Source organism: Emydura macquarii, unplaced genomic scaffold, assembly GCF_026122565.2.
Source record: "Emydura macquarii macquarii isolate MOO-44397 ecotype Brisbane River unplaced genomic scaffold, CSIRO-AGI_Emac_v2 contig_6, whole genome shotgun sequence".
Lineage (NCBI taxonomy): Eukaryota > Metazoa > Chordata > Testudines > Chelidae > Emydura > Emydura macquarii.
This window is the reverse complement of record NW_027130143.1, coordinates 52,944-68,696: the sequence shown is the minus strand read 5'-3', so window position 1 is coordinate 68,696 and position 15,753 is coordinate 52,944. Positions and strand designations below refer to the sequence as shown.

General features: G+C 56.1%; 1 protein-coding gene across 1 annotated transcript; it reads left to right on the top strand.

The window, feature by feature from the left end:
- The first annotated feature begins 7,163 nt into the window (after nt 1-7,163).
- On the top strand, nt 7,164-15,365 carry LOC137160415 (C-type lectin BpLec-like). Its single transcript, XM_067562778.1, has 5 exons — nt 7,164-7,230; nt 9,824-9,936; nt 11,667-11,807; nt 13,140-13,254; nt 15,085-15,365. The coding sequence occupies exons 1-5, from the start codon at nt 7,164-7,166 to the stop codon at nt 15,198-15,200; spliced, it is 552 nt and encodes a 183-aa protein (XP_067418879.1). The 3' UTR covers nt 15,201-15,365.
- Nucleotides 15,366-15,753: the final 388 nt, after the last annotated feature.

The window sequence follows — 15,753 nt, the reverse complement described above, 5'->3', positions numbered from 1 at the left end:
AGTCTGAGTGTAGAAGAAACCTTTTAATAGCAAAACAGAGATAACACCGCACTGGTTTGGGAAACAGTGCAACAGAGTTCATGAACTCAATGAGCCCAAACCCATCCCAGAGTACAGGGCATGTCCTTCGCCTCTCCCTTCCTTCTTGCCCCTGTACTGACCGTCGTAGTTGCAATATCCACCTCTCAGGTGTGGCTCCGCCCCGTATGCCGCACCAGTCCAACACAGTCTTGTCCAGGCCGCCTCTGCTGCTGTCTCCCGCCGACCCTGGCCGCCCTGGGCTGGCACCGACTGTGCCGGCCCCTCCGCTGACCGCTGGCCGCCCTGGGCTGGCACCGACTGTGCCGGCCCCTCCGCCGACCCTGGCCGCCCTGGGCTGGCACCGACTGTGCCGGCCCCTCCGCCGACCGCTGGCCGCCCTGGGCTGGCACCGACTGTGCCGGCCCCTCCGCCGCCGACCGACTGGCCGCCCTGGGCTGGCACCGACTGTGCCGGCCCCTCCGCCGACCCTGGCCGCCCTGGCCGCCCTGGGCTGGCACCGACTGTGCCGGCCCCTCCGCCGACCGACTGGCCGCCCTCCGGGCCGGCTGGCACCGACTGTGCCGGCCCCTCCGCCGACCGCTGGCCGCCCTGGGCTGGCACCGACTGTGCCCGGCCCCTCCGCCGACCGCTGGCTGCCTTGGGCTGGCACCGACTGTGCCCGGCCCCTCCGCCGCCCGCCTTAGGCTGGCACCGACTGTGCCCGGCCCCTCCATCAACCACTGGCTGCCCTGGGCTGGCACCAACTGTGCTAGCCTCCCACCAGAGTTGCCTGTTGCCTACTCAGCTCTGTTAGTGGTCAGGCAAAGTTCAGCTCTCAGTGATTTCAGCTCTTATTTCAGCTCTTAGATTTCAGCTCATAGGTAAACCTTCTGCTGTCATACAGAGAATGTTCCTGCTTTCAAGAGACAAAAGACTCCAAGGTGAGTCATTAAGTCTACCTTTTAACAATGGGAGGTGAGAGTCACTCCCTGCCTGGGGCAGCCCTTTCGCTTGGCCCCTGCAATCCCAATAGGAGACTCCTCCACCTCCCCTTTTCCAGGCTGGAACATCGGCCTGCCACCCTTGTGGAGCTCTGTCTAGTTTGGGGTGAAGTGTTCTATCATAACAGACTAAGCACAGTTTTGCTGACATCTGTTCATACAATTGAAGGACAACATTTCATTACCCCAGCAGTTAACACAAAAGTGGTTTGTAACCCAAACCCAGCCCTGCTAACCATCTCCCATTATGCTCCACACCTAGGTAACTTATGCTAAGTACTTAATTGTACTCATGCAGATACCAAGCCCATGCAAATAATGTGCCCCCCTTTACTCAGACACTCAGACCTTGCTTACAGAAGTAAGGAATCGTTTTCATCCTCTCTGCACAAGTACTATGGCGGAGAATGATTTGAAGGACCCTTCGGAGGGAATGGATCAGACGGAGACCTGTTTGATCAGAAGGCAAGGGATGCATTCTCCTAGGGATGGGGGTTCCACGATCACCATTCCCAAGAGGAAGAGAAGGGTGATGGTGGTCGGGGACTCCCCCCTAAGGGGGACAGAGTCATCCATCTGCCGTCCAGATTGGGAAACTAGAGAAGTGTGCTGCTTGCCTGGAGCTAGGATTAGGGATGTGACGGAGAGACTGCCAAAACTTATCAAGTCCTCAGACCGCTACCCCTTCCTGCTCCTCCATGTGGGCACCAATGACACTGCCAAGAATGATCTTGAGCGGATCACTGCAGACTATGTGGCTCTCGGAAAAGTGATAAAGGAGTTTGAAGCGCAAGTGGTGTTCTCGTCCATCCTCCCTGTTCAGGGAAAAGGCCCAGGTAGGGACAGTCGCATTGCGGAAGTAAATGCGTGGTTACGCAGGTGGTGTCGAAGGGAGGGCTTTGGATTCTTCGATCATGGAATGCTGTTCCAGGAAGAAGGATTACTAGGAAGGGACGGGATTCATCTAACGAAGACAGGGAAGAGTATCTTCGCAGACAGGCTGGCTAACCTAGTGAGGAGGGCTTTAAACTAGTTTCGACGGGGGACGGGGACCTAAGCCCGAAGGTTAGTGGGGAAGAGGGACACCGCAAGAAAGCAGAAGGAGGAGGGTGCAGCAGGGGAGGCCTTCCGATTCATACTGTGAAAGTAGGCCACTCGGCTACTTATCTCAAGTGCCTGTACACAAATGCAAGAAGACTGGGAAACAAGCAGGAAGAACTGGAAGTCCTGGCACAGTCAAGAAACTACGACATGATTGGAATAACAGAGACTTGGTGGTGTAACTCACACGACTAGAGCACTGTCATGGATGGGTATAAACTGTTCAGGAAGGACAGGCAGGGGCGAAAGGGGGGAGGAGTTGCACTGTATGTAAGAGAGCACTATGATTGCTCTGAGCTCCAGTATGAAACTGGAGATAAGCCAGTTGAGTGTCTCTGGGTTAAGCTTAGAAGCAAGAACAATAAGCATGATGTCGTGGTGGGTGTCTGTTATAGACGACCAGACCAGGAGGACGAGGTAGACGAGGCTTTCTTCAGTCAGCTAGGGAAAGTTTCCAGTTCACAGGACCTGATTCTCATGGGAGACTTCAATCACCCTGACATCTGCTGGAAGAGCAATACAGCAGAGCACAGACAATCCAGGAAGTTTTTGGATAATGTCGCGGACAATTTCCTGGTGCAAGTGGTGGAGCAACATACTAGGGGCCGTGCTTCTCTTGACCTGCTGCTCACAAACAGGGAAGATTTGGTAGGGGAAGTAGAAGTGGGTGGCAACCTAGGCAGCAGGGACCATGAGATGGTCGAGTTCAGGATCCTGACAAAAGGAAGAAAGGAGAGCAGCAGGATACGGACCATGGACTTCAGAAAAGCAGACTGTGACTCCCTCAGGGAGCTGTTGGGCAGGATTCCCTGGGAGGCTAATATGAGGGGGAAAGGAATCCAAGAGAGCTGGCTGTATTTTAAAGAGACCTTATTGAGGGCACAGGAACAAACCATCCCGATGTGCAGAAAGAATAGCAAATGTGGTAGGTGTCCAGCTTGGCTTAACAAAGCAGTCTTTGGTGAACTTAAACACAAAAAAGAAGCTGACAAGAAGTGGAAGCTTGGTCAGATGACTAGGGAGGAGAATAAAAATGCTGCTCAAACATGCAGGAATGAAATCAGGAAGGCCAAAGCACAATTGGAGTTGCAGCTAGCAAGGGACGTGAAGAGGAACAAGAAGGGTTTCTACAGGTATGTTGCCAAAAAGAGGAAGATTCGGGAAAGTGTGGGCCCCTTAGAGAATGAGGGAGGCGACCTAGTGACAGAGGATGTGGAGAAAGCTGAGGTACTCAATACCTTTTTTGCCTTTGTCTTCACAAACAAGATCAGCTCCCAGACTGCTGTATTGTGTGGCACAGAATGGGAAGGAGGCGAACATCCCGCAGTGCTGAAGGAACAGGTCCAAGACTATTTAGAAGGATTAGACATACACAAGTCCATGGGGCCGGATGCAATGCACCCTAGGGTGCTGAGGGAGTTGGCAGAGGTGATTTCAGAGCCATTGGCTATTATCTTTGAAAGCTCGTGGCAACAGGGGGAGGTCCCTGAGGACTGGAAAAAAGCAAATATAGGGAGGAAAGAGGATCCAGGGAACTACAGACCGGTCAGCCTCACCTCAATCCCTGGAAAAATCATGGAGCAGGTCCTTAAGGAATCCATTTTAAGGCACTTGGAAGAGAGGAGGTGATCAGGAACAGTCAACACGGATTCACCCAGGGCAAGTCATGCCTGACCAACCTGATTGCTTTCTATGAAGAGGTGACTGGCTCTGTGGATGTAGGGAAAATGGTGGACGTGATATACCTTGACTTTAGCAAAGCTTTTGATACTGTCTCTCACAGTATTCTTATCAGCAAGTTAAAGAAGTATGGGTTGGATGAATGGACTATAAAATGGATAGAGAACTGGCTAGAGCATAGGGCTCAACGAGTAGTGATCAATGGCTCCATGTCTAGCTGGCAACCGGTCACAAGCAGAGTGTCCCAGGGGTTGGTGCTGGGGCCGGTTTTGTTCAACATCTTCATCAATGATCTGGAGGATGGGGTAGATTGTACCCTCAGCAAGTCTGCGGATGACACTAAGCTGGGGGGAGTGGTAGATACCCTGGAAGGTAGGGATAGGATACAGAAGGAGCTAAACAAACTGGAGGATTGGGCCAAAAGAAATCTAATGAGGTTCAACAAAGAAAAGTTCGGAGTCCTCCATTTAGGAAGGAAGAATCCCATGCACAGCTACAGACTGGGGACCGACGAGCTAGGCAGCAGTTCTGCAGAAAAGGACCTGGGGGTTACAGTAGATAAGAAGCTGGATATGAGTCAGCAGTGTGCCCTGGTTGTCAAGAAGGCTAATAGCATATTGGGTTGCATTAGGAGGAGCATTGCCAGCAGGTCACGGGAAGTGATTATTCCCCTCTATTCGGCATTGGTGAGGTCGCATTTAGAATATTGTGTCCAGTTTTGGGCCCCCCACTACAAAAAAGATGTGGACAAGTTGGAGAGAGTCCAGCGGAGGGCAACAAAAATGACGAGGGGGATGGAGCACAGGACTTATGAGGAGAGGCTGAGGGAACTGGGCTTGTTTAATCTGCAGAAGAGAAGAATGAGGGGGGATTTGATAGCAGCCTTTAACTACCTGAAAGGGGGTTCCAGGGAGGATGGAGCGAGCCTGTTCTCCATGGTCGCAGATGACAGAACAAGGAGCAACGATCTCAAGTTGCAGTGGGGGAGGTCTAGGTTGGAGATTAGGAAAAACGTTTCCCCTAGGAGGGTGGTGAAGCACTGGAATGGGTTACCTAGGGAGGTGGTGGAATCTCCATCCTTAGAGGATTTTAAGCTGGGGCTCCACAAAGCCCTGGCTGGGATGGTTTAGCTGAGGTTAGTCCTGCTTTGAGTTGGACTGGATGACCTCCTGAGGTCCTTTCCAACTCTATGATTCTATGATTCTATAACTTCCTTTAGAGACGCAAGACATGAACGTAAGCATTGCTATCTGACTTAGCACATCACAGCCTTTCTAACAGTACCTGGCATGGTATATCTCACATGAATCGTTATGATTTTGACATATTGATGCTACACAATACAGTAAACGCCCCCCCTCTGATCTAACCCGCATGACAGGTCTGTCCAGGAGAGCTCGGTGCCTGCAGCTGACAGAGGGGCTGTGCCGGGAATGGATCTCTGGGGTTACGGGCGAGGAGGGTGGGTGACACTTGCTCTGTAACACAATGTGGGGATGGGGAATTGCGAAGGTTGTGCCAATATTTAAGGAGGGAGATGGGTGCCCTGGGTAACTAGACACCAGTGAGCCTGACACTGGTCATGGGCACATCATGGAAAGGCTGGTCTGGGTTGCCATTGGTAACCAAGCAAGGCCTGGCAGCACAATTCCTGGCGCTCAGCCCGGGGTGTTGCTAAGATGACAGGTGTGGTTGATAACGGTAACTGCACTGACGTGCTGGACTCAGACTGTGTATGGCGATCGGCTCAGTCCTGCTGGACATTCTCATTGAAAACCTCCCACAACATCAAACCGTCCATGCAGCCCACACTGAACACAGCAAGAACTGGTTCACTGGTAGATCTCACAAGGGAATTGTCAAGGGGAATCAGCCTCCCGCAGGGTGTTTGTACAGGGGCTTCCCATCAGTTCTCAGCCCAAAGACAGCCAGTGTCTTTATCACTGATCTGGAAGAAAATCTAAAACCATTGCCGGAGACGTTAGCAGTGACAGAAGAATTGGTGGCAGGTCAGTGACGGTGGGGCTGCTCCATTCTACAGCTCTGCTCTAGTGAATCCAGAAGCTCTGGGCGTGCTACAGATCTCCCTGGGTGGGTCTCTGCCCCACATGACGCAGGGGTCAGACTAGATGATCACCATGGTCCCTCTGGCTTTACCTGCTGTGACGCTGTGAAAACCCAGCTCCCCGCGTGCCCCAGCCCCTGGCAGGCCTTTGGCTCAGCGCCATTCAGCCTGGTGTGCGAGTCCCTGGGTAACAGACCCTGAGTCCACAGGTCTCTTCCCAGCACGGTCTGTAACAGCAGCCCTGGCTCACGGCCCGTTGGCACCCAGGGGCTGCCTGGTGCCATTACTGCACGGTTTGGGTCACCCGCCCACTCCCCACCTGCCGTCGTCAGCGAAGTCAAGTGAACGGGGGGAGAGACCCCAATTTACAGCACATGGCGTCAGACCGATTCCTGCCGCAGGAGCACTCGGGGCCGGGGGCTCAGGGCAGGGCTGGGGGTGCAGGTTGCTCACAGCTGGCTGGCTGCTCAGGCAGAGAGATGGGTGGTGCTGGGGTGTCACTGGCAGGGAGTTAACCCGTTGTTGTGACCCCCCCCATGCCCTGTCTGCAGGAACCCTGCCCCATGTGCCCTCTGGGCCGTCCATCTGCCCCAGCGCCTGCCCCAGCGCCCCCTCCCCAGTGCCAGGCTTGGACTCTGCAGCAGTGACGCTCAACCCCACCACCCCCCAGGGAGCTCAGGGGCAGCAGGAAGCTGTGCAGAAGCAGGGGGCAGATTGCATCTTTGTGCTGTGACAGCAGGGGAACTGAATTGTCACATCGGATCCCATTTCCACATTCACCCTCCGCCTTCTTCCTCCCCCGACCCCTCCTGCTGCAGGGCCATAAACCCCCTCCGGGGACCAGCTCCCAGCACAGGCTGAACTGCAATCCCCAGCGCTCTGGACCAGCCGCCCAGACACAGACACACAGACAGACACAGACAGACAGACACAGACGGACACGTGAGTTCCTGTCCCCTCCCCACATTCCTCCATCTGCGCTGGGTACTGGGCACTCGGGGGCAGACCAGCCCTGGGACGGGACCCATGGCTGGCCTTGCCCTGTGTGAGTCCCTGGGGTCGTCTCTGTCCCAGTCCTTCCTCGGGCAGCTCCCCTGCCCCACAGGGGCTCTGAGCTGGGGGACAGGATCCCTCTCGGGGCCTTTCCAGCTGAGCCAGGCCCCTTAGCCACCAGCCCAGCTCCGAAGTTCCTCCCCTGGGAAATGCCCCCTGGGGTGATGGGGGGGTCGCTCTGGGGGTCGTTCTGGCTCTCCTGGCCCCATCTCCCGTGTGTGTTTCCCTCCAGGAGAAGCGAGATGGGGCCAGTCGCCTACGTCAACCTCTGCCTCCTCGGCTGCCTGATCTTTGACCCCTCGCTGGCAGGTGAGTCCCTGCCCGGCCCCTCGGAGCTGGAGCCCCGGGCGCTGTTGGCCGTGGTGGGAATTGGGAAGTGAATTCATTTTCCTTGGTGCTCCCAGAGTCACGGCATGTCTCCTGCTGCTGGGGTCACTGCCCTGGGGGGAGCCCAACGTGCTGTGTCCCTGCCCTGAGCATCACAGAGCTGTAGGGCTGGAAGGGACCTCGTTAGCTCGTCTAGTCCAGGCCCCTGCAGACGAGGCAGGTCTTAGTGATAACTAGCCCAGCCCTGGCAGGGGTTTGTCTGAGCTGCTCTTAAACCCCCGGGACAGAGATTCCACAACCTCCCCAGCAATTTGTTCCAGCGCTTCACTGCTTGACAGGTGGGAAGTTTCTCCTAATGCCCAGCTCAAATCGCCCTGCCTGCAATTTAAGCCTATTACCTCTTGTCCTGTAGAGGTTAAGCAGACAATTCTTCTCCCTCCTCCTTGTAACCACTTCTTATGTCCTTGGAAACTGTGCTCATGGCCCCACCTCCGCCTGTCTTCTCTTCTCCAGACAAAACACACCCAGTTTTTTCAATCTTCCCTCACGGGTCGTGTTTTCTAGACCTTTAATCATTCTCGTTGCTCTTCTCTGGACTATTTCCAGTTTCTCCACATCTTTCCTGAAATGTGGCTCCAGAACTGGACACAAAACTCCAGCTGAGGCCTAATCAGTGCAGAGCAGAGCGGAAGAATTATTTCTGGTGTCTTGCATACAACACTCCAGCTCATACATCCCAGAATGATGTCTGCTTTTTATGCAGTAGTTTTACACTCTTGACTCGTATTTAGCTTGTGATCCACTAACCCCAGATCCCTTTGCACAGTCCTCCTTCCTCGGCAGTCATGTCCCATGCAGTGTGTGTGTGCAGCTGGTTGTTCCTTCCTAAGTGCAGCACTTTGCATTTGCCCGTTTTGAATTTCATCCTATTTACTTCAGACCATTTCTCCAGTGTGTCCAGATCATTTTGAATTTTAATCCTGTCCTCCCAGCTCGGTATCATCTGCAAACGTTTTAAGTGTACTCTTTATGCCACACTCTAAATCACTGATGAAGAGATCTTCATCCTTAGAGGTTTTTAAGGCCCGGCTTGACAAAGCCCTGGCTGGGATGATGTAGCTGGGATAGGTACTGCTCTGAGCAGGGGTTGGACTAGATACCTCCTGAGGTCCCTTCCATCCCTCATCTTCTAGGAATCTATATTGAACAGAACCAGAACCAGAACCGATCCTATGGGACCCCACTTGATACGTCCTTCCAGCTTGACTAGGAACCACTATAACGACTCTCTGGGATTGTTTTCCAACCAGTTATACACACACCTTATAGTAGCTCCATCTAGGTTGTATTTCCCTACTTTCTTTATGAGGAGGTCATGCGAGACGGTATCAAAAGCTTTACTAAAGTCACGATACACCAAATCTGCCACTTCCCCCCATCCACAAGGCTTCTTACCCTGGCAAAGAAAGCTAGCGGGTTGGTCTGACATGATTTGTCCTTGACAATCCATGCTGACTGTTACTTATCACCTGATTACCTTCAAGGTGTTTGCACGTTGGTTGCTTAATTATTTGCTCCATTCTTTCTGGCTACTGCAGTGAAGCTGACTGGGCTGTAATTTCCCGGGTGGTCCTTACTCCCTTTCCAGACCCTGGCACTATATTTACCCTTGGCCAGTCCTCTGGAATCTCTCCCGTCTGCCCTGAGTTTTGGAGCTAATGGCTCATGGCTCAGCTCTCTGCTCCGTCAGCTCCTTGAGTATTCTCGGCAGTGCTTCATTGGCCATTGTGACATGCAGACATCTGCCTTGTCTGAGTCGTTTTGTTCTCTCCCGCTTTTAGCCACAGCTCCTGCCTCATTCTCGCTGGCTCTCAGCGTGTTAGACACCCAATTGCTACTAACCTGTTTGGTGAAAACGGAAACAAAAAAGCCCGTTAGGACGTCTGGCATTTCCACCTTTTCTGTTATTGTCTTTCCCGCTCACTGAGAACAGAAATCCTGCAAAGTGTTCCCCTCCCTTCTCCCCAGCCCACAGATCACTGCTACTGCCCCTCTTTCTGCCCCAGTTGCTGCCCCATCTCCCTGGGACTGGGCACCTCTCTCTCCTTTCCTCCTCTCTGAACCCTCAGCTCCTTCCACCCAGGACTGAATTTCCCTCTCTGCTCCCAGTCTGCGGCGACCCCAATGCTCCCCCATCTTCACCCTATGGCGCTGGGTGCTCCCTTCCCTTCTCCCGCCAGTATCCCTGGTCTCACTGTCCCGCATGGCCCCAGGCGAGAGGGGGAGAGGCTCAGCCTGGCAGGAATTCCCTCTGCTCCAGGGCTGCAGCTGAATGCAGGATGGACGGGGTGTCTGGCAGCTCCATGTTTCCCCCCTTCCTGGGAGACCATGGGGCTCCTGGGGCAGGTGCAGGGAGGGCTGTCACACACCCCACAGAGCACTGCCTCCTGCTTTGCCCCTGGGCACCATGGGGAAAGGAGCCCATGCCCCATTATTTGTCCTAATGGGAAAGCCACGGTTGTGCCTCTGAAACAGCCGCTAACCGCGCCGTCTGGTCCCCACCATTGCCCCCTAGCACCTGCTGTCACAGACCAGACACAAGAGGCGTCCTGTCCCAGGGAATGGCTCTCCTTCCAAGGCAACTGCTATGGATACTTCTCCCAAGAGAAAACCTGGATGGAGGCTGAGGTGAGAGGTTGGGGGCAGCGGGGCTCAGGGGCTCTGGCTGCAGCTGGAGGCTGTGGGATGGGGAGGTTTAGGCTGACTATGGGAGTAAGTGAGCTGGGCTGGGCTGTGCTGGGCTGTGCTGGGAGCCGAGCGCTGGCACATTTAACCCTGCCCCGGGCAGAGCCCTGGGAACCAGCTGCTGAGGGCACGGCCCTGCCCTGGCCAGGCTGCGGGGCAGAATATAATGTAAATGTCACCCTCTGCCAGACACAGCTGGCAGCAGCCAGGGCCGGGTTCTAGGTCTAGGGGTTCCTGTCATTGCTGCAACCAAACCGGCTCGAGCCCCCCCAGTCAGCTGGGAAATCACATACTGTCCCTGGGCGCCCCAAAGACAACACTGCCCCTCTCGCAAGCACTGAGTTTTCAGCTCTCAGTCAGTCAAGCCAGGCTGGAGAGCAGCCCCGTCCCAGCTGGTGCAGTCTGAGCAGGAGACCCCCCGGCCCAGCTCTGCCAGCGTCTAGCAGACAAACGCCTTCGTTGTTCAGTCTGTTCAGCCAGGCTCAGCACAGCTCTGCTGCCGTTTGTTCACACAGCAGGACAACATTTCATTGCCCTGCAATTACCACTCAGGTGATGTGTGCCCAGCACCAGCCAGACGGATGGTTTCCCATCATGCTCAGCACCTAGGTGTGCTCCTGCAGATACGGAGCCTGTGCAAATCACGTGCCCTGAGCAGGGGGAGCCAATCAAACCTCGCCTACATCAGTGCGGACACGATCTCCTCTGGACCTGACACGCTTGCCACGAGCCGGGTCTCACTGGAACCCCTAGATCTAGAACCCGGCCCTCGCTGGCGCTGGTTCAGGAAGGGCGTGTTCCTGACTCGTCTTACAGAGCAGCTCCCACAGCTCTGGTGGCAGGGCCGGGCTGAAGGTCTCTGGGTCGCTCCCTGATGCTGGCTGGCCCGTGGCCAGGGAGTCATGGCACAGCACCTAAGGAGGGGGGGTCCCCGTGTATGGCTGTGTGGGGTGCTGGGTGCATGTGGATGTAACCGTGGGGCTGGGAGGTCCCTGTGCTCGTGCTCTGGGGTCGGGCGGACTGTGGTTTCTGTTGTCCCGCTCTGTCTGTCCCTGCAATGCTGTGTGGCTCTTGCTCTGCCCTGTCGCTAGTGTGGGAGCAGTTGCTCCAGGTGTGCATAGAAGAGGGGCAGGTAACAGACCCATCACCCAGCAGGCCTGTGCCCAGGCTGTGGGGACGGGGCAAGGCTGTCGGCCGGGACCTCAGCTCGGAGCCACGGAAGGTTCCTCCCCACATGGAGCCGGGAGAGGGGAAACCCCCTTAGCAGGGCGTGTCTGGCTGGGCAGGCAGCTGGCCCAGAGACAGCGCCTCGCCAGGGAAGCTGTTATGCTGAACCCTGGCTGCGTCTCCATCTGAAGCTGGTGCTGGAGGTGTCCAGGGCTCAGTGCAGAGCCAGGGGCTGGCATCCCAGGGATTCGGTGATGCCAGAAGGGCCAGGGTGGCTGTGTGTCTGGGCCGGGTGCGCTGGGGGGCGAGGAGGTGCAGAGGGAGGGAGGCAGCTCTATCCACTTCCCCCCATTGCTGCTGGGTGTGGGGAGAGGCGCTGAACCGGGGTCCTGTCCTCACAGCCCTTGCTGCCGGGGGAGGCAGCGCCCCAGAGCAGGGCTGGACTCTCTCCTGCTGCTCCCTGCGGTGGAGCAGTGGGGTAACTGGCTTGTCTCTTCTTGTCCCAGGCTGAGTGCCAGCGCCAGGGGCATGGGGCCCATCTCGCCTCCATTCACAGCGCTGAAGAAAATGATATTCTGGCCCATTATGTCCAGAGCCAACACAAGACGATCAGTCCAGTCTGGATCGGACACTGGGATCCTAAGCAGGTGAGTGCCCCGGACACGCTCTGCTCTGCGTCTGGCAGCCGCTTCTCCCCACACCCCTGGATTCTGTTTCTCTGCTCGGTGCTGTTCTGGGGGCGCGGGTGCCACGAGAGAGGATTTCCATCGCACGGGGGTGAGAACGGGCTACAACCGTCCGTGTGTCCGTCCCAGGATCAGCCCCACACGCCCGGGGCAGAGCACAAACCGCTATTATTAATGTGCGTGTTTGTTCTACTAGCGCCATGTGACCCACCCAACCGGCCCCTGTGCTCAGTCCAGGCAGGCCCAGTACAAGAGCCGGCACCGGCCCCACGCAGAGCAGACGCCTAGATGAGGGCTCGGGGAAAGGGGCGGCCACGCAGGCAGCGAACAATGCCAGGGCAGCAAAGCCTGGCAGCGCTGTCGTTTGGGTGTTTTCCCTCCGTAGGCTGAGCTACGTCAGGTGGGGATCACCTGCCCAGGGGCACGTCAGCGGTGAGGTCTGGGGGGAGCCTGGAGTGTCCCAGGAACCAGCAGGGACAGGCTATGGGGCTGGCAGGACGGGGAAGGGGGCAGATCCCCCGAGGTGCAGAGGTGTGAACAGTTACAGTCAAGGCGAGTCACAGCGGTTCTGGGTTGGCCCTGGGACAGCCCAGCTGAGAGCCAGGCTCTGCAGGCCAGTGCCGCCCGGGGGGGCCTCTGCTGTAGGGAGCAGAGTAACGCTCCATGGGGCTGGGTTGGGGGCAGCGTCGTGTCGCCTGTGGACACGAGAGAAGGAAGCATCAGCACGGTTCCCTGGGACAGCGCCTGGGATGGAGCCGCAGGTGTCGCCTGGCGGGCTGTGCTGGAGACGGACGTGGAAAGCTCAGGGCATGTGGGGTGCGCTGCCCTCAGCGATGTGGGGATGGCAGAGCAGGGGGGCTGGAGACTCTCCCCTCACTTGCTGTTTTCATGCTGTCAGGGACTGGGGCAGGTCCTGGTGTAACTTCAGCTGTCAGGAAACGTTGCCCTGGTTGCTAGCGCTGACACTGAATAGCGATGGTCAGTGTGAGCTGGGCCAGCCTCTCCCCAGGCCCTGCCCATGGTCTTTCTGTCTCCGGCGCATCTCTCAAGCTGTGTAATCCGGTTCCAGAGGGGTAGCCGTGTTAGTCTTTATACAGCAAAGACAATGAGAGTTCTGTGGCACTTTAAAGACTAACAAATTTAGAATAGGTAACATATTTTCTGTATTACTGCATCTGAAGAAGAGAGCTGAAGTCTGCAAATATTAAATTTGTTAGTCTTTAAAGTGCCACAGAACTCTCGAGCTGTGTAATCTGGGGTGTACAGGGTCTCTCCTCTGCTTTGCCTCTGCAGAATCTAAACTGGAGATGGGCTGATGAATCCCTGGTGAACTTCTGTGCTTGGGATAACGGGCAGCCTGAAAATCCAAAGAAAAAGGAGTACTGCGTAGTGTTATATTATTATGCAGGTAATCAGGTGGCTCAGCCCCACATGCTCCTTCCAGGGGGTCCCTGGCAGCCTCCGACCACACAGGGGCTGAGATACTGATCCGGGCTGGCCCCAGCGCGCTCTGCAGTGCAGATCCTTGCTTCTCCCTCTCCCCAGCCCCATCCTGGGGGGGCAGTCAGGGGAGAACCCCTTCTCTCAGCTGGGAAACGTCCTGATTCCCAGATCCTGGGTCAGTCTGTGCCTGCCCCAGTGACAGGCAGAACAGACAGTCGCACACGCAAACACTCTCACACACACTCACACCCCTGGCCCAGAGGGGGACTGTGCTGAGCTTTGAACAGCGCTGAGCGGCTGTTGCACCCCTACTCCACGGCAGCAGGGTGTCGAGCAGGCAGAACTGTGCAAACAGGGATCCACACACTGATTTGGGGACTGGAGCTGCATTTGCTCCCTCTCACGGGGTTGTGTTACTCACAAGCATTCGCACACACGCTGTGACTGGCGGCTGAGCCTGCCCGGGGACAGATGTTGCTGTGGGTGTAGCCAGACCCCGGCGTGCAGGACCTGGAGGGGTGCCTGGCTGTGGGGCCAGCTCACTCAGCACGGAGGGAGGCAGCAGCCCAGTTCCTGAGCGGGTGCCCCCGGTCCCAGGGCAGGGCTCTCGCTCTCCTCTGCCCGCTGCCTGGTGTGGGGGGCATGTGGGGCGGGGGAGGTAACAGCAGTAGCACATGGACCAGCCGTCTCCCCTTTCACACTGAGCCTCGGCGTCTCTTTGCAGGATGGGGCTGCCCCCACCTGGGGTGCTCAGGGCTCCACCCACCCTCCTCTGCCTCGGGGCCCTGCACCAGAGCTGGGATCTTCTCCGAGGGGCTGGAACGGGGCAGGGGAGGGGTCACTGCATGTCAAGTTTGCAGATGACACTAAGTTGGGGGGAGTGGTGGATACCATGGAAGGATAGGGATAGGATACAGAAGGACCTAAACAAACTGGAGGATTGGGCCAAAAGAAATCTGATGAGGTTCAACAAAGAAAAGTGCAGAGTCCTGCACTTAGGAAGGAAGAATCCCATGCACAGCTACAGACTGGGGACCGATGAGCTGGGCAGCAGTTCTGCAGAAAAGGACCTCGAGGTAACAGTGGATAAAAAGCTGGATATGAGTCAGCAGTGTGCCCTGGTTGTCAAGAAGGCTAATAGCATATTGGGCTGCATTAGGAGGAGCATTGCCAGCAGGTCACGGGAAGTGATCATTCCCCTCTATTCGGCGTTGGTGAGGCCGCATCTAGAGTATTGTGTCCAGTTTTGGGTCCCCCACTACAGGAAGGATGTGGACAAGTTGGAGAGAGTCCAGCGGAGGGCAACAAAAATGACGAGGGGCTGGAGCACAAGACTTATGAGGGGATGCTGAAGGAACTGGGCTTGTTCAGTCTGCAGAAGAGAAGAATGAGGGGGGATTTGATAGCGGCCTTTAACTACCTGAAAGGGGGTTCCAGGGAGGATGGGGCTAGGCTGTTCTTGGTGGTGGCAGATGACAGAAGAAGGAGCAACGGTCTCAAGTTGCAGGGGGGAGGTCTAGGTTGGACATTAGGAAAAAGTTTTTCCCTAGCAGGGTGGTGAAGCACTGGAATGGGTTACCTGGGGAGGTGGTGGAATCTCCATCTTTAGAGGTTTTTAAGGCACAGCTTGACAAAGCCCTGACTGGGATGATTTAGCTGAGGTTAGTCCTGCTCTGAGCAGGGGGTTGGACTAGATACCTCCTGAGGTTCCTTCCAACTCTATGATTCTATGATTTTATGATAGGAACAGCCCAGCCTGCCCCACCTCACGGGTCTTTTCTGGTTTTCTTTCTAGGTTTCCAGAAATGGCACGATTATCCCTGTGAAGACAAATACTCTTTCGTTTGTAAGCACAAAGCCAAGGGAAGGAAACTTGCCCACACCTGGTGGCTCCCAGAGCCTGGGCTGTGAGTGAATCGGGTCCCGCCAGCTCCCTGGCAGACCAGCTCCTGTGTCCCCAGGTGCAAAGTCCATTCTGCAAAGCATCGCTGTGTCAATCCCTGTCACTGCTGCTCCGCTCTGCCCCGTCGCTCTCTGTTGCACCCACCCTCTCCTCTTCTCATCCATCCCAGCACAGTGACCTGACAATAAACTTTCCCTGCAGCATTCAGCTCTGTGTGTGTCTCCTCTCTCTTGTTCCTGACTCTGCCAGGGACAGGTCCATGGGTCTCCTGACTCCGGCCTCAGCACCCCAGAGCCGCCCTCCAGGGGGAGGAAAGGGAACAAACGAGGAATGAGGAGGCCTGGCCTTCTGGTAATAGCAGGGGGAACTGGTACCCGAGGCACGGCCCGTTCATACCGCTCCCTCTGCCTCTCCCTGTGCGCTGCCCCCTCCTGTCCCCATCCCAGCGCTCCAGGGAGGGACGTGTCTAGCCTGCCTGCAATGCACCGCGCACACCTTGCAGAACAAGAGCAGAAACAAAACAGACTGAGCCAGGACTCCTGGGTTCATTCCCAGCTCTGC